The sequence below is a fragment of the Lagopus muta genome, chromosome 1, assembly GCF_023343835.1.
Source record: "Lagopus muta isolate bLagMut1 chromosome 1, bLagMut1 primary, whole genome shotgun sequence".
Taxonomy (NCBI): Eukaryota; Metazoa; Chordata; class Aves; order Galliformes; family Phasianidae; genus Lagopus; species Lagopus muta.
This window is the reverse complement of record NC_064433.1, coordinates 91,756,942-91,781,444: the sequence shown is the minus strand read 5'-3', so window position 1 is coordinate 91,781,444 and position 24,503 is coordinate 91,756,942. Positions and strand designations below refer to the sequence as shown.

Sequence of the window (24,503 nt, the reverse complement as noted above, 5' to 3'; positions counted from 1 at the left end):
TAATTGCTTAAAACCCATTATCTCTATCAGGATGAAGAAACGCATACTGCATCTTAAGTGAAGCCTCAGAAACGCTATCAAACTGCAAGGCTGTCGGATTGCTCTAATCTCCATGCCATCTGAGAGATCTCAGAAAAGCCACATCTCCAGCACTGGGTGAAAAAGTGAATACCTTCACAGCTGGGCTCCATTTCTATCTGTACCACATGGATTAAGATTCACAGGACAGGATTAAAATAACATCTCCTGCAGCACAGTAACGACCTGCTGTTTTTTCCATTCACCCTACCTTTCCCCCATGAAAAGTGATTTCAAACGCACCTAAACAGACCTCAAGGCTTTCACCGAGACACAGTTCCTAGTTATCCTATGGTGCATCACTCCATTTCCAAAAATCCTTCTGCACAGCTGCATTAAATGTTTGCTGCCCTATTTGGCCAGTTACCTAGGTTCTGTCATCATTGGAGAGGAGACCTTCTGTAAACTTTGTTTATAGTCAGAGTCTGAAGAGACAGCCAACTGAGTTTGACAGGAAAAAAAAAAAGCCAACAGCAACAGCAGATTTTCTATGTCCCCCTACTTTTTTTTCCCTTTCTTAATACACTCCAGACATATAAGACACACCACCATGTTGGGACAGACGACCATTCAATGAATGAGGCCTGACTTTTCTGCCCAGCCTGAGTGTCAGGATGATATTCTTTTGTGTAAACACAAAGTAATTGGCAAGTCCAGACCTGGAAAGAGCAGTCAAAAGGCATTATCTAAGAAGTCAGAGACAGTAAGAAAACAGTACTCCACCATATAAAATACACTAAATCTACTATCGGCACTGGTCAAAGAGATCTACTTTGGAAAATCTTAACTGAATCACAAGAAAAGCCTCCTTCCTCTGCCCCATCTCTGCTGCAGTGACTGCCTCTCTTGACAATGCCTGTTCAGATGATCTCATGGTTATCAGGAATAAAGCATCTCACCCTTCTTCCGCTCCTCCCTTTTGAAGACCAACAGACTGGCATCTCATTCACCCCAGCAAACAACTCACTCCATTATCTGTTTGTCAAAATGAGCTACAGGAATTTTCCTTAAGTGCTTCTGCAACTATTTCTGCTACAACATAAGTAGAAGGAGCCATAACCAACATTAGAAACTAGTAAAGCAGAAAACAGGTTGCATGTGTGATACAATCACAAAATTGTTAAGGTTGGAAAAGACCACTAAGATCACCCAGTTTGACTAACAACTCATCCCCACCATGCCCACTATCCACGTCCCTCAGTGCCACATCACACAGCTCTTGAACACCTCCAGGGACGGCGACTCCACCACCTCCCTGGGCAGCCTGTGCTGCTGCCTTACTACCCTTTCTGAGAAGAGACATTTCCTAATATGCACCTGAACCTCCTCTGGTGCAACTTGAGGCCATTACTTCTTGTCGTGTCACCAATTCAACAGAGCTATCATTTGCTGCAGACAGCCCAGATCCCAAAGTGCAGTGCTACTTCCCAGTCACAAGGATAGGTATGCTATAGGAGTGCAGGGGAAAAAAGGGAGACATACAAACCTTTCCCAGCTATGTAAAACAAAAGGGTTTGATAAACTGAGCGCCCTAAGAGGACAGAAAACTGTGGCAGCACCAGTCCCAACAGAAACGCCTAACAGGCAGAGATAATACTGAAGACTGCGTTTTAAATTCTTCTGGATGTCAAACAACTGTATCACATATGATCTCTATTTCCTTTCCCTATCACTGACTGACAGTTGAAGATAAAAGGCTAAAGATAATGAAGCACTTTTGACAAGTCTCCAAAGTGCAGCTGGGAGCAAAGGGGGAATGAAAGAAAAAAAGAAAAGCAAGAGTCAACACGCTGCTTCTTCCTGTGTCTTACCTGAAAGACCTGCCCCTGTTACTGATCTTCATTGACTTTTCTCCAAACATTCTCACAGAACTCCGCTTTTGCCCTAACCTGCCAGAACAGTCCATTTAGGCTACCTGGTAACAACAGACCCAAAAAGCGCAGAGACTCTGCAACCGGTATTTAAACTGCCACACCAGATAGGTGATTTTCTGCTGTTCTGCTTCAGAAGCAAATTGTGTTGCAAGAGGAGAGGTTCAGTGTGTTACATTTTAAGAAAAAAAGTTGACAAAGCAGTAAAGCCCACAACTCCAAGCCAAAGAGCTGGCAGAGCTGGAAGCAAGGCTGCAAAAATTTGCAGAAATGCCATTTCAAGAAATATCTGCACATTTTCTTTTGTGGGGTAGAAGGTCACTGGAAAAATATATATATATGAATTCAAAAGGATTGCATACATTTACCAATATTAAAGAAGTCCTCAAACTGGAATATACAGAATTAAAATTAATACTATTCTCCAACATCATTAACTTATCTGTTATCTTAGATCTTTCCCAGAGCAGTTGGAACCAAGCAGAGCAGCCCAAATCCATTTGCTCTATATCGTAATTTCCTGTGGGCAGAGACCAACCATCCTCTTTGCTCCATGTGGAATGTAGCACATCTCTAGTATTGAACTGAGCATTCTTCCTTGAATTTAATTGAGGAAACAATCAGTCTAGAATAAATGATTTCTAAATTTGCATTAAGTAAAATCACACCGAGCATGAAAATCCAACACAAGACAAAAAATCCAAATCTAAGATCATGTTAAACTATAAAAGCTAATAAATTTTTTAACCAGCATGATTTTAACATGGCACCTAGAAAAGATGGGAAAACTGTAAAACTAGGGAAATGTATTTATGTCAGAAGACTTTTTAAAAGATGCACATGTTGTGTTCAAGACCTGGTTGGAGGGGCCCCTGGGCAACCTAGACTAGTACCAGATCTGGAGGTTAGCCGCCCTGCATGTGGCAAAGGGGTTGGAACTCAATGACCCTTAGGGCCCCTTTCAACCCAAGCCATTCTATGATTCTACAAATCTGTGAAGCACATTGCTATATAATTCCACAAAATATTCATTTTAAAAGGGAAATCTTAGAACACTCCTGGCTCCCCTCTCCCCAAACCAATCTCTATTGTTGTCCCTCTTTTCTTTCTATAGCAGCAGACACTGGTTTTCAATGGTGTGAAGCAGGCCTTCTTTTTTTTTTTTTCCAGTTATCTTTACTGCTAGGTAATATCCAAATCCATTAACCACATTTTCTTACATAAGTGCTAAATCCAGTACGGCTTTTACTTTTCATTCATCGAAAACAAACAAAAACAAACACTACAATAGCTTCTGTATGTTTTACCTGCTCAAATTTGGTGGTCCTGGTCCACCTCAATTCAACCCCACACTTCATCTATATCAGCTGAAATCCTCTCTAAAGACAAGTGAAGCCGAAAGGGGATTGGCAGAGGAGTTAAAGAGAGTCACATGCATGCTTTAATAATTCAGACATGAGCCTTACCCGTTACTTTCTCAAAACCTCTAGCAGGGGATCATTTCAACTCTCAGTACACAGAGGCTAATTTCCCAGCAAGCATTCCACTGTTGAGATGAGAGAAGCAACCATGCAGATCTCAGTAAAACCAGCACCAGAGCCAAGCCTGATTGCAGGAGACTGCAGCCACCACTTGGAGCATCCCAGCACTCATGTCAGGCTCAGACTCTCTGGCGGGTTTGGGATCCAGGACAGCTTCACTCCTTTTGCATCTGCTGTTGTGAGAGATTATAGAAGGCAGTGACTAGTCAGCAAGGCTGCTGAAACTGCTGGCCATGGCAGCACGTGGCACTGGCCCACCCCAGCTCAGTGCTTGACAATTGATCTGCAGTTATAGGAACCCATAGAGGGACGGATCTCAGTGTTTATTGAGTAATCCTCTTTAACTGTAATTTAATTATCTAATGGTCCATCTTCAACATGCATAATATCCAAGCAAGAAGCCACATTAGAAATGCCAACAAGAGATGCACACAGAACAGGTGTTATGGAACAGGAATAAGCACCTATGTCATGTCAGCATGCACAGTCAAGTGCAGAAGCATGGCTACTGCCAGTGATTTGGCTGCAGAAGGTACACCTGGACAGACTACCAACTAGAGCACATGAACATAGACAACAGGAGGTGTTAGAAATTGAAACCAGAAATGCCTGCGATCTAATTTGGTGTTCATTTCCCTGTATCATCACATTTCTAAACAGAAACATGAGAATTAAAAGATCTGCACAGCTAGGTAAAGACATAAGCAAGACCACTGGAGACAGCCTCAATTCTATCAGCTGGTAACCCTATAGTTCAGGAGCTCAGTTCACTCCTCACAGACACCTATACTCCCACCTTGTCTATACTCTTGCCTGCAACCTGGAAAACAAGAGGGCAATGTCTTCCAGCTTCCCCCCCCCTCCCCCATCAAAACCCACAGATCCAATTAGCACTCAAAGCCAATTTCGGGTCATGCAGAGCAACACTGTTTAGTATGCTAATCTCTATAGAGCCTGCATGTTAGGAGCATAGATATTTTTCTCCTAGACAAGAAGGAACTGTACGCATGCGTATACACACAGAGCATGATTTAAGACACACCAGGGCTCTTCCTTCTTTAATATAAGGTTTACATAACTAATTCTGTTATTGAGAACAGCAGTGCAAGGTATTTACAATACTTGTTGTGCCTGAGCTTCTGTTATTTGCTAAGGGACCAACTATGAGAAACTCTCCTGCCCCAGAAAAGGCAGCTAATCTGGTCTCTAGCATTAAAAAAAAAAAAAAAAAAAAAAAAAAAAAAAAAAAAAAACACAAAACCAAAAAACAAAAAACAAAAAACAAAAAACAACAAACCAACAACCATGAACAAGTGAAATTATCCTTGCCTCAGGAAGAGATATTTTTCATTACAGGATTGTCTCCATCTTGCAAAAGAGATCACTGTTGGTAGGGAGGGGGCAAGAGGAAGGAAGGGGTCTAGATAAGAAAAATACAAGAGATGAGGCACATAAAGCAGCATCTAAAAGATGCACAGGGACTCAAGTCAAAGTCTGCAAGAGGGTCTGCATAACCCCACACAAAACATTAAATAAAATTATCCCCAGATGGGTCTGCAAAACATCTGGATCTGAGATAGGCATGCCACATTGTTTGAAAGAGACATATATATCAACACAGGCAGTTCCAGAGACACCAGAAAAAAAAAAACATCAAAAGAAACAGCAACATTTAAATCAAACAGGTTCCCTACATTAAGACTCCAGAAAATTGAGAATAAGGTATTTAGACAGTAGATGGAACACAAGACACTGTGTTTATTTACTTCACTAATATTTGGGGGGTTACAAGAAGGAAGGGGACAGACACTTTAGCAGGGTCTGTTGTGACAGAGTAAAGGGAAATGGTTTCAAACTACAAGAGGGGAGAATTAGACCTGATAAAAATGAAAAGTTATTTTCAGTAAGGGTAGTGGGGCACTGTAACAGGTAGTCCAGAGAGGTTGCAGATGTCCTGTCCCTGGAGACATCCAAGGTCAGGCTGGACAGGGCTCTGAGCACCTGATGGAGCTGTAGGTGCCCCTGTTCATTGCAGGCAGTTGGGCTAAAGGCCCTATACAGGTCCCTTCCAAATTAAATGGTTCTATGATTTAAAATACAGAAAAAGCTTATCCCATCATCTACAAATTCACAAGACTAGCACAACTGTCTACTTTAGCAGCTAGTCTCAAAGGAGAAAAGATTGTAGATAGAGGGTTGCTGGTGTTGAGGCCTCCAGAGCCACACTATGCTGGGGGTTTGCCCCAGGCTGGGATTAGTGCCATAGGCCAAAGACTCGAGGGCAACTGAAGCACAGCAGGTGTGCTGTGAGGAGATTCACCTCAGAAATTCAATCCTAACCCCAAAGAAAATGGAAACAGAGATGTTGCCTGCACACTCCTCCCAAAGGATACTTAAAGGACTCTTCATGTCTAACTCTAGAATTTCAATGAGGAAATGGGAACTCTTCCCTAAGTCACACATGTGAGTTAAGCCATCAACTCATGTATACCTCGGATATGAAAACCGCCCACTCTCTGCAGTGCTGCTTAACCCTGCCCAACAAATTCCACAGCCAAAAGCTTCTGAAAAGAGCATGCAAGAGCTGAAAACTTGCCAGCAAACACTGTCTCCAAGAGTCTGAAGGCAAATTAGCTGTGTAATTACCTGCCTTTTCCTTGAATTCTACCTCTAGAAAGCAGTTCCCAATACAAAAGGAAATGGCATCATACGAGGCTGCTGTTTGCTTTACCTAGACCAGGCAAAATGAGGATACTTGCTGGGATGGGTGGACAGGTACAGGCATGTGGCAACACATGAATGATTCCAAAATCCACAGAGAGCTGAACTACCTCATGCAAAACTCACACCTGGTGCAGCTCTGCTCCCAGTTACCCTCATACTGGAGAGAAACAAAATCTTTTGTACCTGTCTTTTCTAGAGAAAACAGAAAGAAAAAAAAAGAAAGAAAGAAAGAAAGAAAAAGGAAAAACCCACAACACTCCATTCTGGTGAGCAAAGTTAACTAGTTCAAGAAATCAAAAGGCTCAACTTTCAAAAAACCCTGAGTATTAACCTTGGGAGCCAAGTCTCTTTGTAACATTTCAAGCTCGCGGCCTCAAGCCCTCCATCACCTCTGAAAACCCTGCCCTGCATTCAGTGCGGGTATTTTGTTATCTCCAGTAGCAGAACAGTGAAGCTCATCAATTCAGTGCCTGGCTGAAGAAGTCAAGCAGTCACCTCTTGTTCCCCATCACGAATAAAAAGCCTTTTTTTCCCCTTTGTATTACAGGCCGGCAAGTTTTCACTGCTTCTTTTTCGATTCACTTGCAGCATTTGCAATAGTATCTACTCTTTTCTCTACACTTAACACTGAATGGCCTCCCTTGTATACACAGTAACACACAGCACTACAGAATGTCACATACACTTAAGCTTAGGAAGAATTTTATGGTATCAGACACTCAAGAAATCCACGTGCAGCCGTATAGCAGAGACTGCACTGCAATGTATTGCTTCTTGGAATCTTAGTATTTGGCATTCAGCCATTAGCTACTAATTTTCAGATAAGCATGCCTAAATACACATCTTAAAATGCTTCCTGTTACTCCCACTTTTAAAAAATGTATCTCAGAAGTATTGACTTCACTGCTGTTGTCGGCATGCTGCATGCAAAAGGTCAACATCATAGGTGATAAAAGAGAAAGTTTACACACAGACAAAGATCAGTCAATATGCACCCAAACCCAGCACACTACAGAAAATGAAACTTCAAGAGGTCAAACGCAGTGCTCGCTGATCAGCAGGCTTTGGGAGGAAAAGTTTGAGGTTAAATATGGGGATACCACATCTAACTTAGGAGGTCTCTAAGCTACAGGCGGTGGAGAGAGGATGGTCACAGTGTGTGCTCACTCTTCCTTAGGCATCCAGCCCTGGCTGCTGTCAGAGGCACAATGCAAGGCCAAATGGATGTTAGGCGTCACACTGCTCCCTCTCCAGCTTCAGGAGTGTGGAGGAGATAGCCTTCTTTCCACTGCCTGCTCCTCAGGTGGTGAGGAGGCAAGAAAAAGAATGGAAGAATACAAAATGTTCGAATAATTCTTAAATAAGAAGAGAGGAAACCCTGGATGGGGCACAACATAGGAGAGAAAGGCAGGTAGAGAGCCAACACAATGTTAAAGCAGCAAGAAGAGGAAAACAATTTCTGAGAGAAGCCCAGAGGGAAACCACTTGTTTCTTCTCTGTTCCAGTCTCCTTGCAGAGCTGTCCCAGAGTTACACGGCTTATGAGACAATCTACATACAAAATAAGGAGCTGTTTATTTGGGTGAAACTTAGATTTGTGAAATTATTCTGTAACTAGCACTTATAATCAGCTTACACTGAAACAGACAGCAGATTGCACGCACCCTAGGCATCCTCACATTTGCTGTACTGGAAAGAACAGGCAGGACCCAGAGTCAATTTTACAACTGAAAAAAAACAAACTCCACAGCTCAACTTCATCCCACCAGAGAGCACGACAGCCATTTGCAGGCTCCTGAATCAGTGCACACTTACAACATAAGAAGATAACAATGCAAGTTGCAAATAACCATTGCATCAGCAACAGCACATTGCGGGCTAAATCTCAGAAGTCTTATGCCAGCCACTGCATTAACACAAGGGAAGAACTATTTTAGCACTGACTGAAAAGAAATGATGCCTGGTGCAAGCACAGCAGCTGTCTAACAGCACACAATATAGAGCACCACGTGAACAGAACATGGAAAATACAACAGCAATTTAGAAATTTGAGGGTGTTAAAAATCATCAGGAAAGCTGCAGACTTGCCCACAGACACTAAAATTAGCAGTCCACGCTTTTAAACAGTGAGAAAAGATTCTCAGTAGCATCTCCTAAGCATCTTTGAGATTTTAGCTCATTTTAGCTCAAGTGCATCTCTCTGAACTGCCCCCTTCACTCACAAATGGCACTCTGGTAACAGAGGTGGACTCAACACACATAAGAAGAGTTCCTATTCCCCAGAGGTACTTTTGATTAGGCTCAGAAAAGCAACACCAAGAAACACTGCTGTACAAAATACAGAGCAAGTCCTGATCCTTTTCCATAACGTGCCACGAGAGGTCAAGGAGAACTATTCACCCAGCCTTAGCAGCAAGGACAGTATGAACCGACATATCTTCCAGAATGCAAATGCAGAATGCTGACCTATACACAAGAAAATCAGGAGAAAAACACACGTGAGATGCAGCTGCACAACACCAGCCTATACCCAAGAGGTGCGCTTTTGTCACTTAGGATGCAAGTAAACTGAAGCGAAAGCCTGCTCTCACAAGCATTAGCAGAAAAGGATAAGCAGAAATGGCAGCGAATGCTGCGCAACAACAGGAAATATGCTATAACAAAAGCCTGTTTGCTATTAGACAGCAATCAGAATTATTACTGTTGTAAGAAAACAACAAAGTTCCTTGTAAGCACTCCTGCTGCTGGCAAAGAGCTGCACAGAAGGGAAAGCATTTACAGAGCACTACACTTAACCACACGACTTCCACCTCACCTCACTCCCTGCGTCCCCACTAAATTTTTCAGAAATAAGAACAGGTTTTTAAGAGATTAACGATCTGAAGAGCATTTCCCAGGAGCTTCAGCCAGTTAAAACACGCAACATCAAATTAAGACATTTCAAAGAATCCAAGCAGAAGAGCACCAGCCATAATGCAATGCAACAGCAGCCCATAAATGCCTCCACTGTTGCAGTTTTATAGCCTAAGCCCTACAAAGAACCAAAACGTAGGATACAGAACACACTACTAGTTTGGGTTTTGCCTTCCTCCAGACATAACATATTTTATTTCAAGATCTTTGACCCTTTCACAAGGAATAAATAAGCCTCAGATAAGAGACTGCTACAAAGTCTTGAAGTACAGAAGTCCAGTCTATCCCTACGCTAAAAGGAAGCGCTCTGCTTTTATCGTACAAGGAGATCCGCTTTACTAAACAGGTGTTTAAAAAAAAAAATCAGTTTAACACTTTCCTAATTATCTTCCCTTGGCAGCTTTAAAGTATTGAGATTTTTGCCTGGCCTTTTCACATAGCAGTACTTTCATCTCTTAGCAGGTCAACACAAGACATTCACTTCCTACCCATCATCTATCGACGCTCAGTACAATCACTAAGATCTCCCAGAATTCTCTGAGATTCTACTGAAAAAAATCTCTACTGATGAAAAGAACCATCTTCATTAATCCGCCTGGCAGATGCATTCTTCCCTTCTGATCATTATGGGAGTTTACAATTCTAATAAAGCTGTACTCACATCACATTATTCAGATTACAAAATCTCTGGAAAAAGAAAGCTCTCGGGCACAGTCCTCTAAATCATCAAAAACACTTCTTATTCCTAGCTGATAAGCTCTTTAAGAAAGGTTATGTACATAGTTGACTGCTAGGAAAGAGACACAGGCATGGCCAGGCAACCAATTACCACTGAAAAAAAATCACCCTGTAAGCAGAACTCAACTGAAATTGTAGTCATAACCCTATTTTCTATGTGGAAGATCCATGCTTATACACATTCCAGTCCAAGCTCAGAGTGATACCCACCAACTGACCATAAGCCAAGGCTCTAAGTTCTATGCAGAGAGCCTGAAACAACAGCAGAGGTGAAAGCTGCATCCCTGTATGTCCATACTAGAAGTTCATAACAAATTAAGCATCACTGTTGCTGACTGTTTCAGCATTTATCTATCTTTGCAGAAATATGCCATGGTTGAATATCACTGAAGCACGTACATCAGAAATATCAAGGACAAGCTAAGACCACGGACCACTTTTGGAGTTATGGGAAACACCCTGCAGGGAAGAGTTTAAATTGAGGCTCTTTAATGAAGAAGGAAGTGAGCGGAAGGACAGAGCTCCTCAGCCTGATTTCACAAGCTTCTGCTAAGCCTGGACATCACTTAGTGCAATGCTTGTCCACATATTGCTCTTAAACACCAGCAATACAGAAACACAGAATCACCACGGTTGGAAAAGACCTCCAAGATGATCTAGTCCAACCATCAACCTATCACCAATATTCCCCCTCTGAATTGTGTTCCTTAGTGTACCACATCCACATCGTTCTTGAACACCTTCAGGGATGGTGGCTCCACCACCTCCCTGGGCAGCCCATTCCAGCATCTCACCACTCCTTCGGAGTAGAAATGCTTCCTAACATCCAACCTGAGCCTCCCCTGGCACTACTTGAAGCCATTCCCTCTTGTCCTATCGCTAGTTACATGGGAGAAGAGACTGACCCCCACCTCGCTACAACCTCCTCCGGCAGCTGTGGAGAGCTATAAAAATCTCCCTTGAGCCTCCTCTCTTCTCCAGACTGAACAATCCCAGTTCTCTCAGCCACTGCCCATAAGACTTGTGCTCCAGACCCCTCACAGTTCTGTTGCCCTTTTCTGGACATGCTCCAGGGCTTTGACGACATTTTTGTACTGAAAGGACAAAAGAAAGAAAACACTAATTGGTTCCACTTAGTTTCTATCTCAACATTAAAAAATACTAATACACTCGAGCAAACTGAGAATTAAAAGATACTAAGTATGTGAAAAAAAATCTAGAAATAGACATTGTTATTTTTCTGTGACTATCACCATAAATTCATAGAGTATTCTGCCAACTATTTCATTTCAGAGCTCACTTGGTTTTAAACTCCAGTTTTGTTATTACTTGAAACTCGTGACAGCTTCCACACAATGCGTAATTCAGCACACATTCAGCAGAAATCATAATCAGAATTATAACTTCAAGTCACAGAACAACTGTATAATCCAGTAGCAGTACATTTATGTAAGCACAGTGGTCTGAGGCAATATTCCTTAGCGTTCTTTAGGCCAACTGACCCACTGGAAGAGACTCCATACCAGTCCTCATTTCGATGGAGACGCACTGAGGAACCTCTGCACAATTTCACTCTCCTGCAGAGCTAAACAACCCAGACAACCTGACAAAACCTTTGCCAGCATTCATACTTCTGACACTGCTGAGACGACTGTTTAGGTAGTAGTGGATTCAAATGGAGGAAAGAAAAGGCCAGCAAAAGATGACTTCATGTACAGAAATAGACATTCTGAAAGAGGGCAAGAGAAAGATTCACTCTCTTAAAAACCTCAACCTGTATCCATCATCTGAGAAGCAGAATTCTCTCTAAATGAGTTCTATTCAAATTTCTCAGTGGCCATTCACCCCATTCACTTTATCTGTTTCAATACATACAGAACGCACATCATCTTTTCCAATAAGGAGAAAAGCTTTGGCCCAGGCAGGCCAGCTGGGAAATGCTTTCAGGCTCTTGAACCAGAGCCACGGATCCCCACAAGTTCCCACACATGCCCGTACTACACTGAATGTAAGAACCTGCCCTCTCCATGGGATGCAACACAGCTGAACAAAAGCACAGGGAGCCGTATTTGCTCCATTTTGCACATCTTTAGAAAGCATGTCTCCACATCCAAGACATCCAACTTTAATTCAACAGAATATGTTGTAACAGTCACATCAAAATTGGCTCACACTCAGCAGGATTTACCTCCATGCAGGATTGCCTCTGAACTACTACAGACCTCTGTTTTAAGTAATGTAAGGGTAAATATAACAGAAGTGAATTACTGCAAAGGTTGTACATGCAACTGCGTAAGAGGGATTCAGGGGTCCCACTAAACAGACAGGTCTTCAGGTCACTATCCAAGACTCCAAGGAGGTCTTAAAAGTAGGGACATCAATTAACACAAGCTTAAAAAACTCCTCGGCTGTACATATGGAAAACAATTGCCAATTTATGATTTATGTATTTCTAAGGCATGTAAAAGCAACCATATATGGAGAGGTGCAGAGCAAAACAGTGATGTTAAATAGTAATGAGAAGCACTCAAACAACTTCGAAGCCCAAGTTCTTTGCTTACCTACTCAAACAGAACAGGCAAGAGCAGAGCAAACTTCCTCTCAACCACTTCTATGTGCAAGTGCCAGGCACAGCCAAGACACATCTGGCCGTTTTGCATCAGAGATCAGGTACCAAGCTCATGCAGCTATTCGTCAAAGACCAAACTTGTTGACTATTGTGTCACTCAGGACATGCCTCTATTTCTCCCAGACCAGACTATGTACATTCACTTAGAAGTGGAGCAAAACCAGTAATTAATTTCACATAAGCCCAACAAGGCCAGCTTGTAGGCCAGACTCATACCAGCATGCTCAAAAGCAGAAAGTTCTACCTTCACATCACCAAACCGCCTGCGATTAGCTGTCCTCCACCACTCCTTTACAGCACAAGGTCTTATGTTAGATATCTTCGTCCTCTAACAACCTGCACAAGGTGTAAAGCCTAAGACTGTTTCATCATATTATCCCAGTCAACATGAGAGTTTGAAATCTGACTAGAAAGAAAGAATATCTAACTTACAACTAAGTCCTCTCAACAAGCCTTGTATAGTCAATGAATATAAAGATGTTATAATTATGAATTAAACAAGAGAGTTTGGCAGAGCAGATTATAATAACAAAAAGAGAATAGATAGAAAGCTTACCCGGACTTGCTGCAAAACTCCAGAGGAGGGATCTCCAGAAGAGATCCTTCCCCACTGGTAGCCAGCTCTTAAATAGGTCTAAGAGAGGTGGATTGCCTTCACCTGTGCTCCTCTGGCTGACTCATTGCTCACCTCAGGTGATCAATCAGAGGTTCAGGCTGTGATTCAGCAGTTCCCATACAGCCTTCAATACCTTTAATACACACAGGTCCTAAGGAAAGGGTCCTAAGGTGGTCCAGCATGCCTCACTCCTAGATCTTCTATGAGCACATATCCCTGTTTCCTCAGACCTAGATAACCTTGCTGCCATATTTTGCTCTACCTCCCATCCCCTACACCCAAGCCCCTCCCTCTCTCTCCCACCCTCCCCTCCCCCCCCCCAAAAAAAAAAGACTTCATACCATTAAACCAAGTCAATGAAAATCATCTTTGTGAAGTGGTAAAAAAGCTTTCATCACCACATCATTCAAAGAATCTGCAGCCTGGGCCATTGCTTCCTACCTTCCAAAGCCTCCGGGTATCTTTCCACCACCCCATGCACAACCTGTTCTTCTTCAAAGTGCACCCCGTGACTCAGTGATTGATCATTTCCCTGGCAAACTGCTCCTCTGAACACGTTTTAATCCAAGCACCAGGCATAGAAAGTCTCATGTTAGTGGCCTCCTCTGAGGACGAAAGCTCAGTTTGCATTCCAAAAACTGACTGTTCCTTCATGACAGTCACATAGCCAAAGTGCCACAATTGCAAATAAGACCCTAGAACAAAAAGGCTATTGACCCAAATTGTCACTCACATGACAGAAATATTCATGCTGTACTTTGTCCAAACCTGCACATACAGAGTTCTCACCCCAATGCACCAATATCAGAAGTGTGACGAAAGAGGAAAATACAGAATGAAGAAAAGCCAGCAATTTACCTGACGGCATACACTAGTTCTAGGAGAGCACTGTAAGGGGACCAACTTGTCCTAGATAGGACCTGTTAATGCAAGGAAGTCTGGGTATGGAGATGCCTTGTCCTGGCATGTGCATGGCATTAATTTATATGTTACCAGCCTCTGCATGAAGAGCAAAGTGTCTCTCAGCTTCAGGAAGGGAGAAAAATCTCTATATATACTAAACAAAAGTCAACTGCTCACACTAAAGGGTCAGAGGAAAAAACTTTCAAATGACCTTTAACAGTTCCTTGGCAAGTAGCTTTGGCTCATCTCAGTTGATGCCTGTAGGTTTACGAGGAAGACAAAGTCTGGAACAAGCACACTCTCTGTGCCCTCTCCAGTGCTGAACAGGAGCAAAGATACAAGCTGAAGACTCATTTGTTCTACTATTTTGGAAGGACAACCCCACCCAGCAACTCTATTAGCAGTGCTGCAGCCGTCCCTTTCAGACTCAAAAGGCAGACACCACAATCAATTCAGACACCACAGCATGCCCTGCAGCCACACGCATCCCGCTTCAGTCCTTGTTTCATACTCTGCAGGAGTCCACAATTAGATATTCCATTTACCTGCCAGTGGCGAGCAGAAAACTTTGCTCAGAAGACTCAGACATTTCAAGATTTATTTGCAGAGCTTCAAGAAACTGGTGGCTTCTATCAGGATTGTTTCCTGGTGATAGCTGCCCCAACCCCACCACCCCATACAGCACACCTTTTTCTCATTCTTCCATTTTAAAAGAGCTATTCCCTTTCTCTCTGGAGAGAGTGACCTCTCCCAGCACTCTTTCCTCACCTTACTTCACCTACCTCTGATTTCTAACAACAGCCACAATTCCATGCCCATTGACTCCTGTTATTTTCTCTCTCTCTCTTTTTTTTTTTTTTAATAAAGCCTTCCCAAACCTAGGGTAGTGAGTCATTCTGCAGCTATTGACAGGTGCCTATCAATACAGCTGCCTGCATCCAGAGCTTAGTCAATAGCTTTAATGTCAGTTCAACACTGCTTTAGGACAGAACCATAGGGCTGACGCTTACCTTGCCACCTCCCATCTGCAGATGGTCAGTGATTTTTTCTCTGATAAGCTGTCATACTATTTACTCCCTCCCTGATGGAAGCCTGCTCTAAGCACTTCAGCTCTCTAAACCAAGATGTATATACTGCATGCCTCGTCTAGAGCCAAACTGTGAGATCAAAGGGAAACAAGGTTGATGCAACAGATTTATTACTCAACATTAATTTAAATCTCCATATGAACTGAATATAAACAAATGTACTCTACATACAACAGAAAGGCTCTTTATGTAGACACAAATTTCATCCATCTCCCAAAACACGGGACGCCACTGGGCTTCACCAGGCTTCTGAAAATTGTAACACTTCCTCGGCTGCCCAGAGAAGCTGTGGATGCCCCATCCCCTGGAGACACTCAAGGCTGGGTTGGATGGGGCACTGGGCAGCCTGAGCTGGTGGGGGGCAGTCCTGCCCATGGCAGAGAGTTGGAGCTGGGTGGGCTTTAAGGTCCCCTCCAATCCAAACCATCCTGTGATATGGGTAAAGCTGGAGGTTGTAACATTGGGTGCATATTATGGGTAGTGCTCTGAAAGGACAGAATAGTTTGTGTCTGTGGCAAAAACCAGAGGTGGCCATATCACCTGCCCCACCATCTAGCGCCCCGAGTAAGACTGGAGCACAGAAAGGAAAGATCAACACCTCACTGCTTATTCTACCGGTTCCCACTAACAAATAATTGCCTGTTCTCCACCTAGGTATTACTCGCTGTATCCAGGCGCAAACACATGCAAGTACTAATAAATCACATATTTCTGAGGAAAAAAACAGTACTGAATCTTACATGATTACTCACAAGTTACGCAAATTCTGTATTTTTCTCTAGATGATCATAGTTGGTACCCTGAAAATTTAGGAAATGTCCTGTATTAGCTCAGCATCTGTTTCGTATTTAGAAGCTATTCTTTGCAAACACAGAGGTCACGCTGCTTTTAAAGCGGCTACTGCCAATTCTCCTTTGCAGTGCAGATTTAATAGCAAATTCCACTGCCACAGGACTCACTGTGTAATAATGAAGGGTAGTGTGTCAATAGATGAAACTGAACACATCAATAAGAAGCTGGCACAGGTCCCTATGGATGCCTCTCTTGCAACAATCATTTTAATGCGTGTAGGAGAACAATACTGCTAGAGCTGCTCAAAGATTCCCCACAGCCACGCTGCATCAAAGCCTGAAATACAATGCTAAATTCTCTGCAGTTGGAACTAACAGTGGAACATGCACAGAAACAAAGTCCTCTACACTGGCAATTATTCTTCTGAAGGCTGACAAATCTAAGCAGAATGAGTTTTTGTCAGGACCAGCCTCTTGCTAGCCAACACCACCCCAGTCATTGTCCTACCAAACTCTTTTAAACGGCTACTGATATGGCAAGAAAAGAGTCACTCTGAAAGCATGAAAGCATGCAAACTGCAGTCATGAAGCAAACACGAGGCAGCACAGCTAAGCTACATCTTTAGGGAAGTCAGCAGAAAGGCAAGCCCGGACAGATCAAGCCTATTAGACAGGAAGAGTAGGGTTAGTTCTCCAGTTTTTGGGGGAGTAGCAGCAGGAGATGTTTTACAGTCAGCGTGAAGGACAAAGGGAGACACCTGGAGAACAGCCTGAGACAAGAGCTGAAGCCAGAGAACAGAAGTTACAAACTGCACATAAAGTTTACATTGATTTTTCAGAAAGCCACATATAAGAAAGATGATACACACTTTGTCTGCTGAAGCAGCAGGCTCTTATGAGCAGATACGATCAGCGATCCACGCAGACAACCACACTGTTTCAATACAGGCCAATTTGGAGAAGGGAAGAAAAAAAAAAAACAGAAAAAAACCAACAACAAAAAGCCCACTTCTCTACACATCTACAGAATTCTGAAATGGGAATAAAAAGGCAGCTTCCACCTCCCCACTCCTAATTCCAGCCATAATCCTTTGACACCTTGGAAGCAACGACAGAGTGCTTTCTCTAGGGACACGAGACTAATTCCCTACAGAGATTTTAGAAATGAATGCTTTTCCAAGTTGTATAATGTGGCCAAATTTGGGCATTTTTCATAGGAACAGCAAAAGCCACGTTCTTAATGCAGAGTTAACTCCAGCCAAATTTCCAGCCCTTGCTCAAAAGCACGGAGGTGCTACAACTTCTCAGCTTAGCAGCTGCAATGTTATTATTTGTTGGAGACCAGGGAGGGAGAACTGGCCAAGAAAAAAAAAAAAACAAAAAAAAAACCCTGCTTCTTCCTGCTTCCCCATTTCCAAAGAGGAAAAGTTGGAAACAATTGAGCTTTTTTTGTTCATTTGCTTGTCCTCTAAGGGAGGAAAAAAAAAAAAAAAAAGAGGTTAACCTAGGGTAGACACTCAGCCCTGAAAATTTCAGCCTGAAGACTTGCAGGATAATAAACAATTTTAGAGATGTCCCTCATAACACAAAGTACCAAGCAGACATACTACAGGCATTGCTGGCAGCCCTGCCTATCAGCAGCTGTGACAGCTTGCCTGTGAGCTCCAGTCTTTAATTAGTTCTCATTCCTGAAGTTCACAAGTCAATTAATTCCAAAAACCGTCTTCAGATCCTTTTTTAAAGGAGTAAAACATTGTCCAGGATTCGGTGTCTTAATAGCTTACTTATTCTTCCCATAGCTCAGCTAACAATTCAGTTCTTTTACAGCATCCATGCAAATGCCATCTGGCCATAGAGATTATCACAAATTAGCTATTTCAGCTTATTTCAGCTCTTCTTTGTATTTCTGCAGTGCTATTTTTCCACCGCCTCCATTCAGACAAAACACTTCTCTGGGCTGCTCCTTCAGAGCCAGTCACGTAAGACTTCTCCTGCCGCTTGTCTCACCTTACTGTAACAGGCAAAAGCCTTATTGCAATGCTGCAACAAGCTTCAGGCAGCACCAGGGCAAACTTACTGGCATTCCCATACAGCTATCTAGCATTAGAAGACTCAACCAAGGGGATTAGCAACACCAGTTCTTCACAGCAGCAAATACCAACATCCAAACACACCTGTTTATGTGACAGCCTCTACCTTTCTTCTTCGATTCAGTTTGGGGGTACTTTCTTGATCCAAGGGATGGAACACTTCCCCTGCTTAGAGAGGCTGAGAAAGCTGGGGCTGTTCAGCCCTGAGAAGGCTCCAGGGAGACCTGAGAGCAGCCTTTCAGTGTCTACAGGGGGGCTGTAAGAATGCATGGCACAGGGCATTAGCAGGGTCTGTGGTGATAGGACAAGCAGAAATACTTTCAAAATAAAGAGGGGGGATTTAGACTGGATAAAAATGAAAAGCTTTTTTCAGTAAGGGTGGTAAGGCAGTGGAACAGGTTGCCCAGAGAGGTGGCTGATGCTCTGTCCCTGGAGACAACCAAGGACAGTGCACTGAGCACCTGACGAAGCTGTAGGTGTCTCTGTTCACTGCAGGGGAGTTGGACCGGATGGCCTTTAAGGATCCAACTCAAGCCATTCTGTGATTCTATGATTCTTCAGGTTGGGAACAAAGATCATGCAAGAAATGGCTTATTATTCCTGGGCATAGATTGTAATGCAGTACCCCTAGACAATGCTAGTTTAGTGGTATTAAGACAACAGGCTTTATCACTTACTACCACTTATCTTCTAAGGAAGCAGGACCTCCAGTAAGGCAGGCCCAGGAGCTTATTACAGTATCTCCAGGAGAAGTCAAAAGGAAAGCATTAAAAAGATATATTTCCATCATGAAAGATATCCTCACTTCATAGTTCCTCTAATGTCCTTTCTTCCAGATCTAGAGACTTGACTGACACCGGCATAACCCTTGTTTTATCCAGTTCTTATTACTAACGTTTTGCTCAAGTTCTTCCCAAATTAACTTCCAAGTGATTGATTTCTTTCTGTATCAGGAATAATTCTCATTTTCAGATGTGTTTATTCCTCTGCCTCCCAAGACACAGGACTTCACACAAAAATGCATCACAGAATCAGAGAATGGCCAGGGTTGGAAAGGACCTCAAGGATCATGAATCTCCAACCCTCCTGCCACATGCAGGGCCACCAACCTCCCCATTTAACACTAGACCAGGCTGCCCAGGACCCCATCCAACCTGACCTTGAACACCTCCAGGGATGGGGCATCCACCTCTCTGGGCAGCCTGTTCCAGCACCTCACCACTCTCATAGTAAAGACCTTTCCCTTGGCATCCAACCTAAATCTTCCCTCCCTCAACTTAAAACCATTTCCCCTTGTCCTGCCATTATCTACCTTTTCAAAGAGTTGATTCCCCTCCTGTGTGTAGGCTCCCTTTAGGTACTGAAGGCTGCAATGAGGTCACCCCACAGCCTTCTTTTCTCCAAACTGAACAAGCCCAGCTCCCTCAGCCTGTCCTGGCAGGGGAGGTGCTCCAGTCCCCTGATCATCTTTTGGCTCTCCTCTGGACTCTCTCCAACAGCTCCCTGTCTTTCTTGTACTGGGGGCTCCAGACCTGGACACAGTACTCCAGATGGGGCCTCACAAGAGAGAGTAGAGAGGGACAATCACCCTCCTGTCCCTGCTGTCCACTCCTCTTCTGATGGAGCCCAGGATCCCATTTGCTTTTCGAGCCACAAGAGCACACTGCTGGCTCATGTTAAGCTTTTCATCCATCAAGATCCCCAGGTCCTTCTCTGCATGAGTGAAAGGCATCTAAAAACAGACAACTGACACATTCTTTTTCTAAAAGTACCTTATTGAAATATGTAACTGTTTCTTCATTAAGAAAATATATACATCTGTTTTTGCAGTTAAGTATTCGAAAAGGATTACAGAGACTGGAAAATAACCACCAAAAACCAACCACACAAAACCAATTTAACCCACCGGTTTTTTAGATGCGAAAGCTATAATCTCAAACGTCCCTGAGCATTTGTTTATGCAGATAGATGGACAGATATGTATTATTTTTTACATACATTCTCCTCTAATCAAGCATGCAGTTGCATTTCTAAATGACCCCTACTGCTTACTTCAAATCTCGTCGAGGCAGGCTTATACCTCAATTCAGGGATTAGAGCCAAATACAACAGAGGCTACCTAAAGAGAACAAGCTGTTGCCATGTCAAAACGTTGCAATCAAGAAATCCAGAGAACACGGATGAAGAATTTCAGAAAAAGCACCTGTGCTCCCTGAAAAGTAGTCCTGGACCTGAAGAGATGCACGAGAGCCGGAAAGAAAAGGTGACTAAGCAATCATTCGCTAACCTTAACATAGGCTGGAAAAGTAAACACTCTTCTTACACAACTCTTGCTTTGAATCCCGCATCTTCCCACAGCCTGGTCTGCTCTGCTGAGGATTTTGTGAGGCCTTCTACCTAGGCCTTTAGCCCTGGATCCAACATCTCCTTACCTGTGCTGTCACTGACAAACAACAAAGGCACCGCATCAAGGAAAAAAGGCTGAGAAAACATTTGCCACATCCAAAGACCTCGGCCATTTCTTGCATTATTTTGTAAAAATCTGAATCAAGTCTAAGTACACACAAGGGACTGTGGAATCATTACGGTTGGAAGACCACTGAGGTCACCCAATCCAACCACCAATGCACCCCCACCATGCCCTCCAACCATGCCCCTCAGTGTCACATCTAAACGGTTCTAAAAAGCCTCTGGGGACGGTGACTGCTGCACTTCCCTGGGCAACCTGTGCCCATGAACTCTTCCAAACCTCAACTCCTTCCCATCACCTTGGCTATACAGAAATGCATCAACACCTTCAACACAAGTTAAAAGAGACAACTCTCCCCTCTATTGAAGAGCTGCTAGAAAACACACGCTGGCAGCAGCACTCTCCGTACAGTGAGAAGAGGAGCACCTCACCAGCCTCTCACACACTGACCTCTGAGCAGTCGGAGTACCTCACAGAGCTGCCCAGCCTCTATAGCAGCAGATATTCACATAGCAAATACACCACACTGGGAAGTTCAGGGATCTTCCCGCTGTGCACAAAAGCGCTTTTGATTTTAACAGCACACTGCAATTAAAAAAAAAAACAACCCCAAAGCACAACTCAGAATGTTCAGACAAACCACAGCTTGACCAGCCACATGCACATTTTAAGTGATTGTGATTATTTGGTCTGGAATTAAAAGGATAAAAACAGGACACCTTTCTCGATATTTTTTTTTTCTTTCGGCTGCACGATCTTCAGAACTTCACCTGAGCCCTTGATTTCCTACCTGTCCTACCAAGCCGTTCGCTTGAGAAATATCATTCCCTTTCTGTTTCTAAACAGGGTTATGGGAATTCCCCCTGCGGAGGATCCCGCAGCCCGGCCACGGGGAGAGCGCTCTCTGGCAGTTACAGAAAAGAATTAGTCATCGCGATGTCAAAAGTACGAGCACCAACTAAGTCAGCAAATACTGCTCTGCTCGAAGAAAAGCGTTGCTGGGCGGGGTGCGGGGGCACGCCGTTAGCAGTTCGCTCCCTCCGACCCGAGCCCGGCGGAGCGCTGGCGGGGGGGTGCCCTGCGGTCGAGCCCCGGTGGCGGTCGGGGCTCGACCGCAGGGCAACCGCCAGCCGCTAGCCCCCCGCAGCGAGCACGGCTTTCACCTGAGCACCTCCCTGCTCGCCCACCCCAGCTCTTCGCACCTGTGCGGCGGGGCCAGGCTCCCAGCGGGTCGTACCCGGCGGCTCCGGCCTCCCCCCTTCCGAAACTTCTCCAGCCGCGGCATGCGGGCGGCTCCGGCCGCTAACGCCCGCGGGCGGCAGTCGCCCGCCGGAGAACAGCACGACCCGGTGGCGTGCCCGGCCCCCTTCCCGCGCCGAGCGCCGACGGGCCTGCCTGCCCTCCCCGCTACCTGCGGCCGAGTACAGCCCTGCCCCGGCCCCCTCCCGCCGCCCCCGGGCTCACCGAGCAGCAGAAGCAGCAGCAGGAGGAGCGGGAGCGGGCACGGCGCCCTCTCCCCGCGCTGCCCCATGCCGGCGGGTGCCTCTCCCTTCGCCAGGCGGATGGCGGCCGCCGCACACGCTCGCCTCGCCTCCCTCCGCCCGGGGACCGGCGGCCGCTCGCCTCCCGCTGCCCTGCGAGCGCTCGGAGCCGCCCGCCCGCCCCGACCGGCCGCGCTGAGCCGCGCAGCCAACCACAGAGACAAACTTTCCCCAGCGCCCGCCCTCGCGCGCCCCCGCCCGCAGGTAGCGGGGGAGGTGCGGGTCCGGGCCGGCTCGGCCCCAGCCGCCGAGAAAGGAGGGGAGAGCCTGACCCGTCCGCCCGCGGGCAGCGGGGCAGCGCGGAGGGGCGCCGCTGCACGTGGCCGGGAGAGGCCGGGCGGCGGCCGTGGGCTGCCCGGAGCCGCGCTCAGCGCTGGCGCCGCCATGGCGCTGCCTGACCCTGACCCCCAGGCACCGCTGCGCTTCAGCCCCCTCCGCCGTGTTAAACATGAGTGCTCCCTCTGTGTGCGTTTCACTGTTTGCTTCCCCGGCTTCCTTCAGGCCTGTGTGGTGGAGCCAAGTCCATCTCACGGATTTCACCGCGTGGGACACTTCTGTGTATCCGGCCTTGAGCCCCTCTGCCCCCACCGCAGCATGGCTGCTGCAGCTTCACCCCGAGTCCTGCAGCACACCTGGGCTTGGAGCTGGGCTGGGTGTTCCTGGCAGCAGGAAGTGCGTGCCATGTGTGTACCTGGGGATGGTTATCTGACTGCGTTTTAGATTGGACTTTGTCATTCATTCTGTCTTGCTTTACAGTAAGGAGGGTGTTGCCTGATAGGAATGAGGCTGAACCTTCTTCAGATGAGTTGAGAGAACTTTCACCCTCCAGTCACAATTGCCTGAGCTCCAGTTCAGGTGAGGTGTGTACAACACACAACCCTGCCCCATCAGAGTTACTCTGGCTTAGGAATGGGGCTGCAGCTGCCAGCAGGATGCCTAAACCAAACAAGACTGCCTTCATCAGTGTTTATGGTGCCCCTGTGCCAGCTTGTTCATGCCACCTGCTTCTATCGCTCTCCTCTGCCACCACTCAAACACATTTCTTCTGAACTTCTTCACTGAAAAACATCCCCTCTTTAAGCCATGTCCCTTGTGTCAAATTCAGAAAACAGAGGAGATCTCTCCTTTTTACCTGTCCACTTTCATCATGCTGTTTGAACTACTGATCCTTCATCAAACTCTAGTCCAAATATCTCCCCCTACACTCCTTCAGCCTGGCAGCAGCAGTGTATGTATGGGCATAGGTCATTGTATGCACAAGTATCCTGCTGACAGGAGCCCCGTGCTCCCTGCCTGTCCCGTACTCGCCATGTTCCTCTGCTGGGTCGGGGTTACTGACGAGGACCTGCATTACAGGGCTGAATGGCTAGAGCAGCGGATTTCTGCAAGAGGTGGCCTTGGAAAGCCTTTCCTTCTGGTTATGCCATTTGGAAATTCCCATGGTATTCACTGTAACCACCAGACGCAGATATCTGCTTCACTATTGCTTGCAATATTACTGGTGCTGGAGAAAAGATAAATTCTTGCTCTCCTGAGCTGTGGTGTGGTGTTCTCAACAAGTGTCAGCTCCCTTTTTTAATTTGCCTGTACTAGAAACCCTTTTCCTCCCCATACAGATCTGAAAACAGAAGGGGCCACTGTAACCCCTTAATCTGACCTGTACACATGAGCCACAGAGCTTTTCTGAGCAGCTGGATCAAAGCAGGTTTGTTTGAGAGACAGCGCATCTTGCCTTAAAGGCTCCAAGGAATGGCAAGTGCCTTACACCACCTACTAATTTGTTCCAGTGCTTAATTATTCTTGCTGCTAGAAAATTGCTTCTTTCAAGGTTGAATTTGTCTAACTTCAACTTCGAGACGTCAGAACCGGTTACGCCTTTGTCTACAAACCTGTGCTCCTATCACCTCTCCCTGCTACGCTGAATAGGTTTTCTTTGAAGCCTTGCATTGTATGATTCAGTTTCCAGCCCCTGCAGCATTTTGTGGATTTTCCCATATTTCCAAGTGCTTGTTGACACACAGGCACTGACACTGGATGTAATATCATTGTAGTCTGTACACATGCTGCACACAGAAGAAAAATCATTTCTCTGTCATTATTTGGTTTTCCTCTTCTCACATATCCAAAAATGAAATTAGGTCAGTAACTGATACACTACACAGAAAGCATGTGGAGCTCATCCCCAGGCCTCTTCTCACACCTCTGTTTTCCAATACATCTTCTGGCCACGTGCCACTGATGTTCTTCCTTTCTCACTATACAACCTTGCAGCATGGAGTGTTAAAGGATATTTTGAAAAGTTGTGACAATTTTGGCATGTTTGAGATCCCCTAATCAAACTGAGAACCATTTCTGTGAGGCTGATGAATCGCTGGTGCAGAGGCCAGTAAGAAGAGAGCTGGAGCTGACCACAGCATCAGTCTACCTTCCCCTTCAAAGCCGGCTTTCTTCCTTTTTTGCGTGTCCTACTTTCAAATGGATTGTTGCATGTATGTGATTATGTCATTTTTT

General features: G+C 45.1%; 1 protein-coding gene across 1 annotated transcript in view; it reads right to left on the bottom strand.

Moving 5' to 3' along the window:
- PTGFRN (prostaglandin F2 receptor inhibitor) overlaps nucleotides 1–22,393 on the bottom strand; it is a 65,991-nt gene extending 43,598 nt beyond the window's left edge. Inside the window, 3 exon segments of the mRNA XM_048968369.1 lie at nucleotides 21,916–22,214; nucleotides 22,216–22,330; nucleotides 22,333–22,393. Coding sequence (XP_048824326.1) covers nucleotides 21,916–22,214; nucleotides 22,216–22,330; nucleotides 22,333–22,378 — 460 coding nt within the window. The 5' untranslated portion in view covers nucleotides 22,379–22,393.
- Between the last annotated feature and the right edge of the window lie 2,110 nt (nucleotides 22,394–24,503).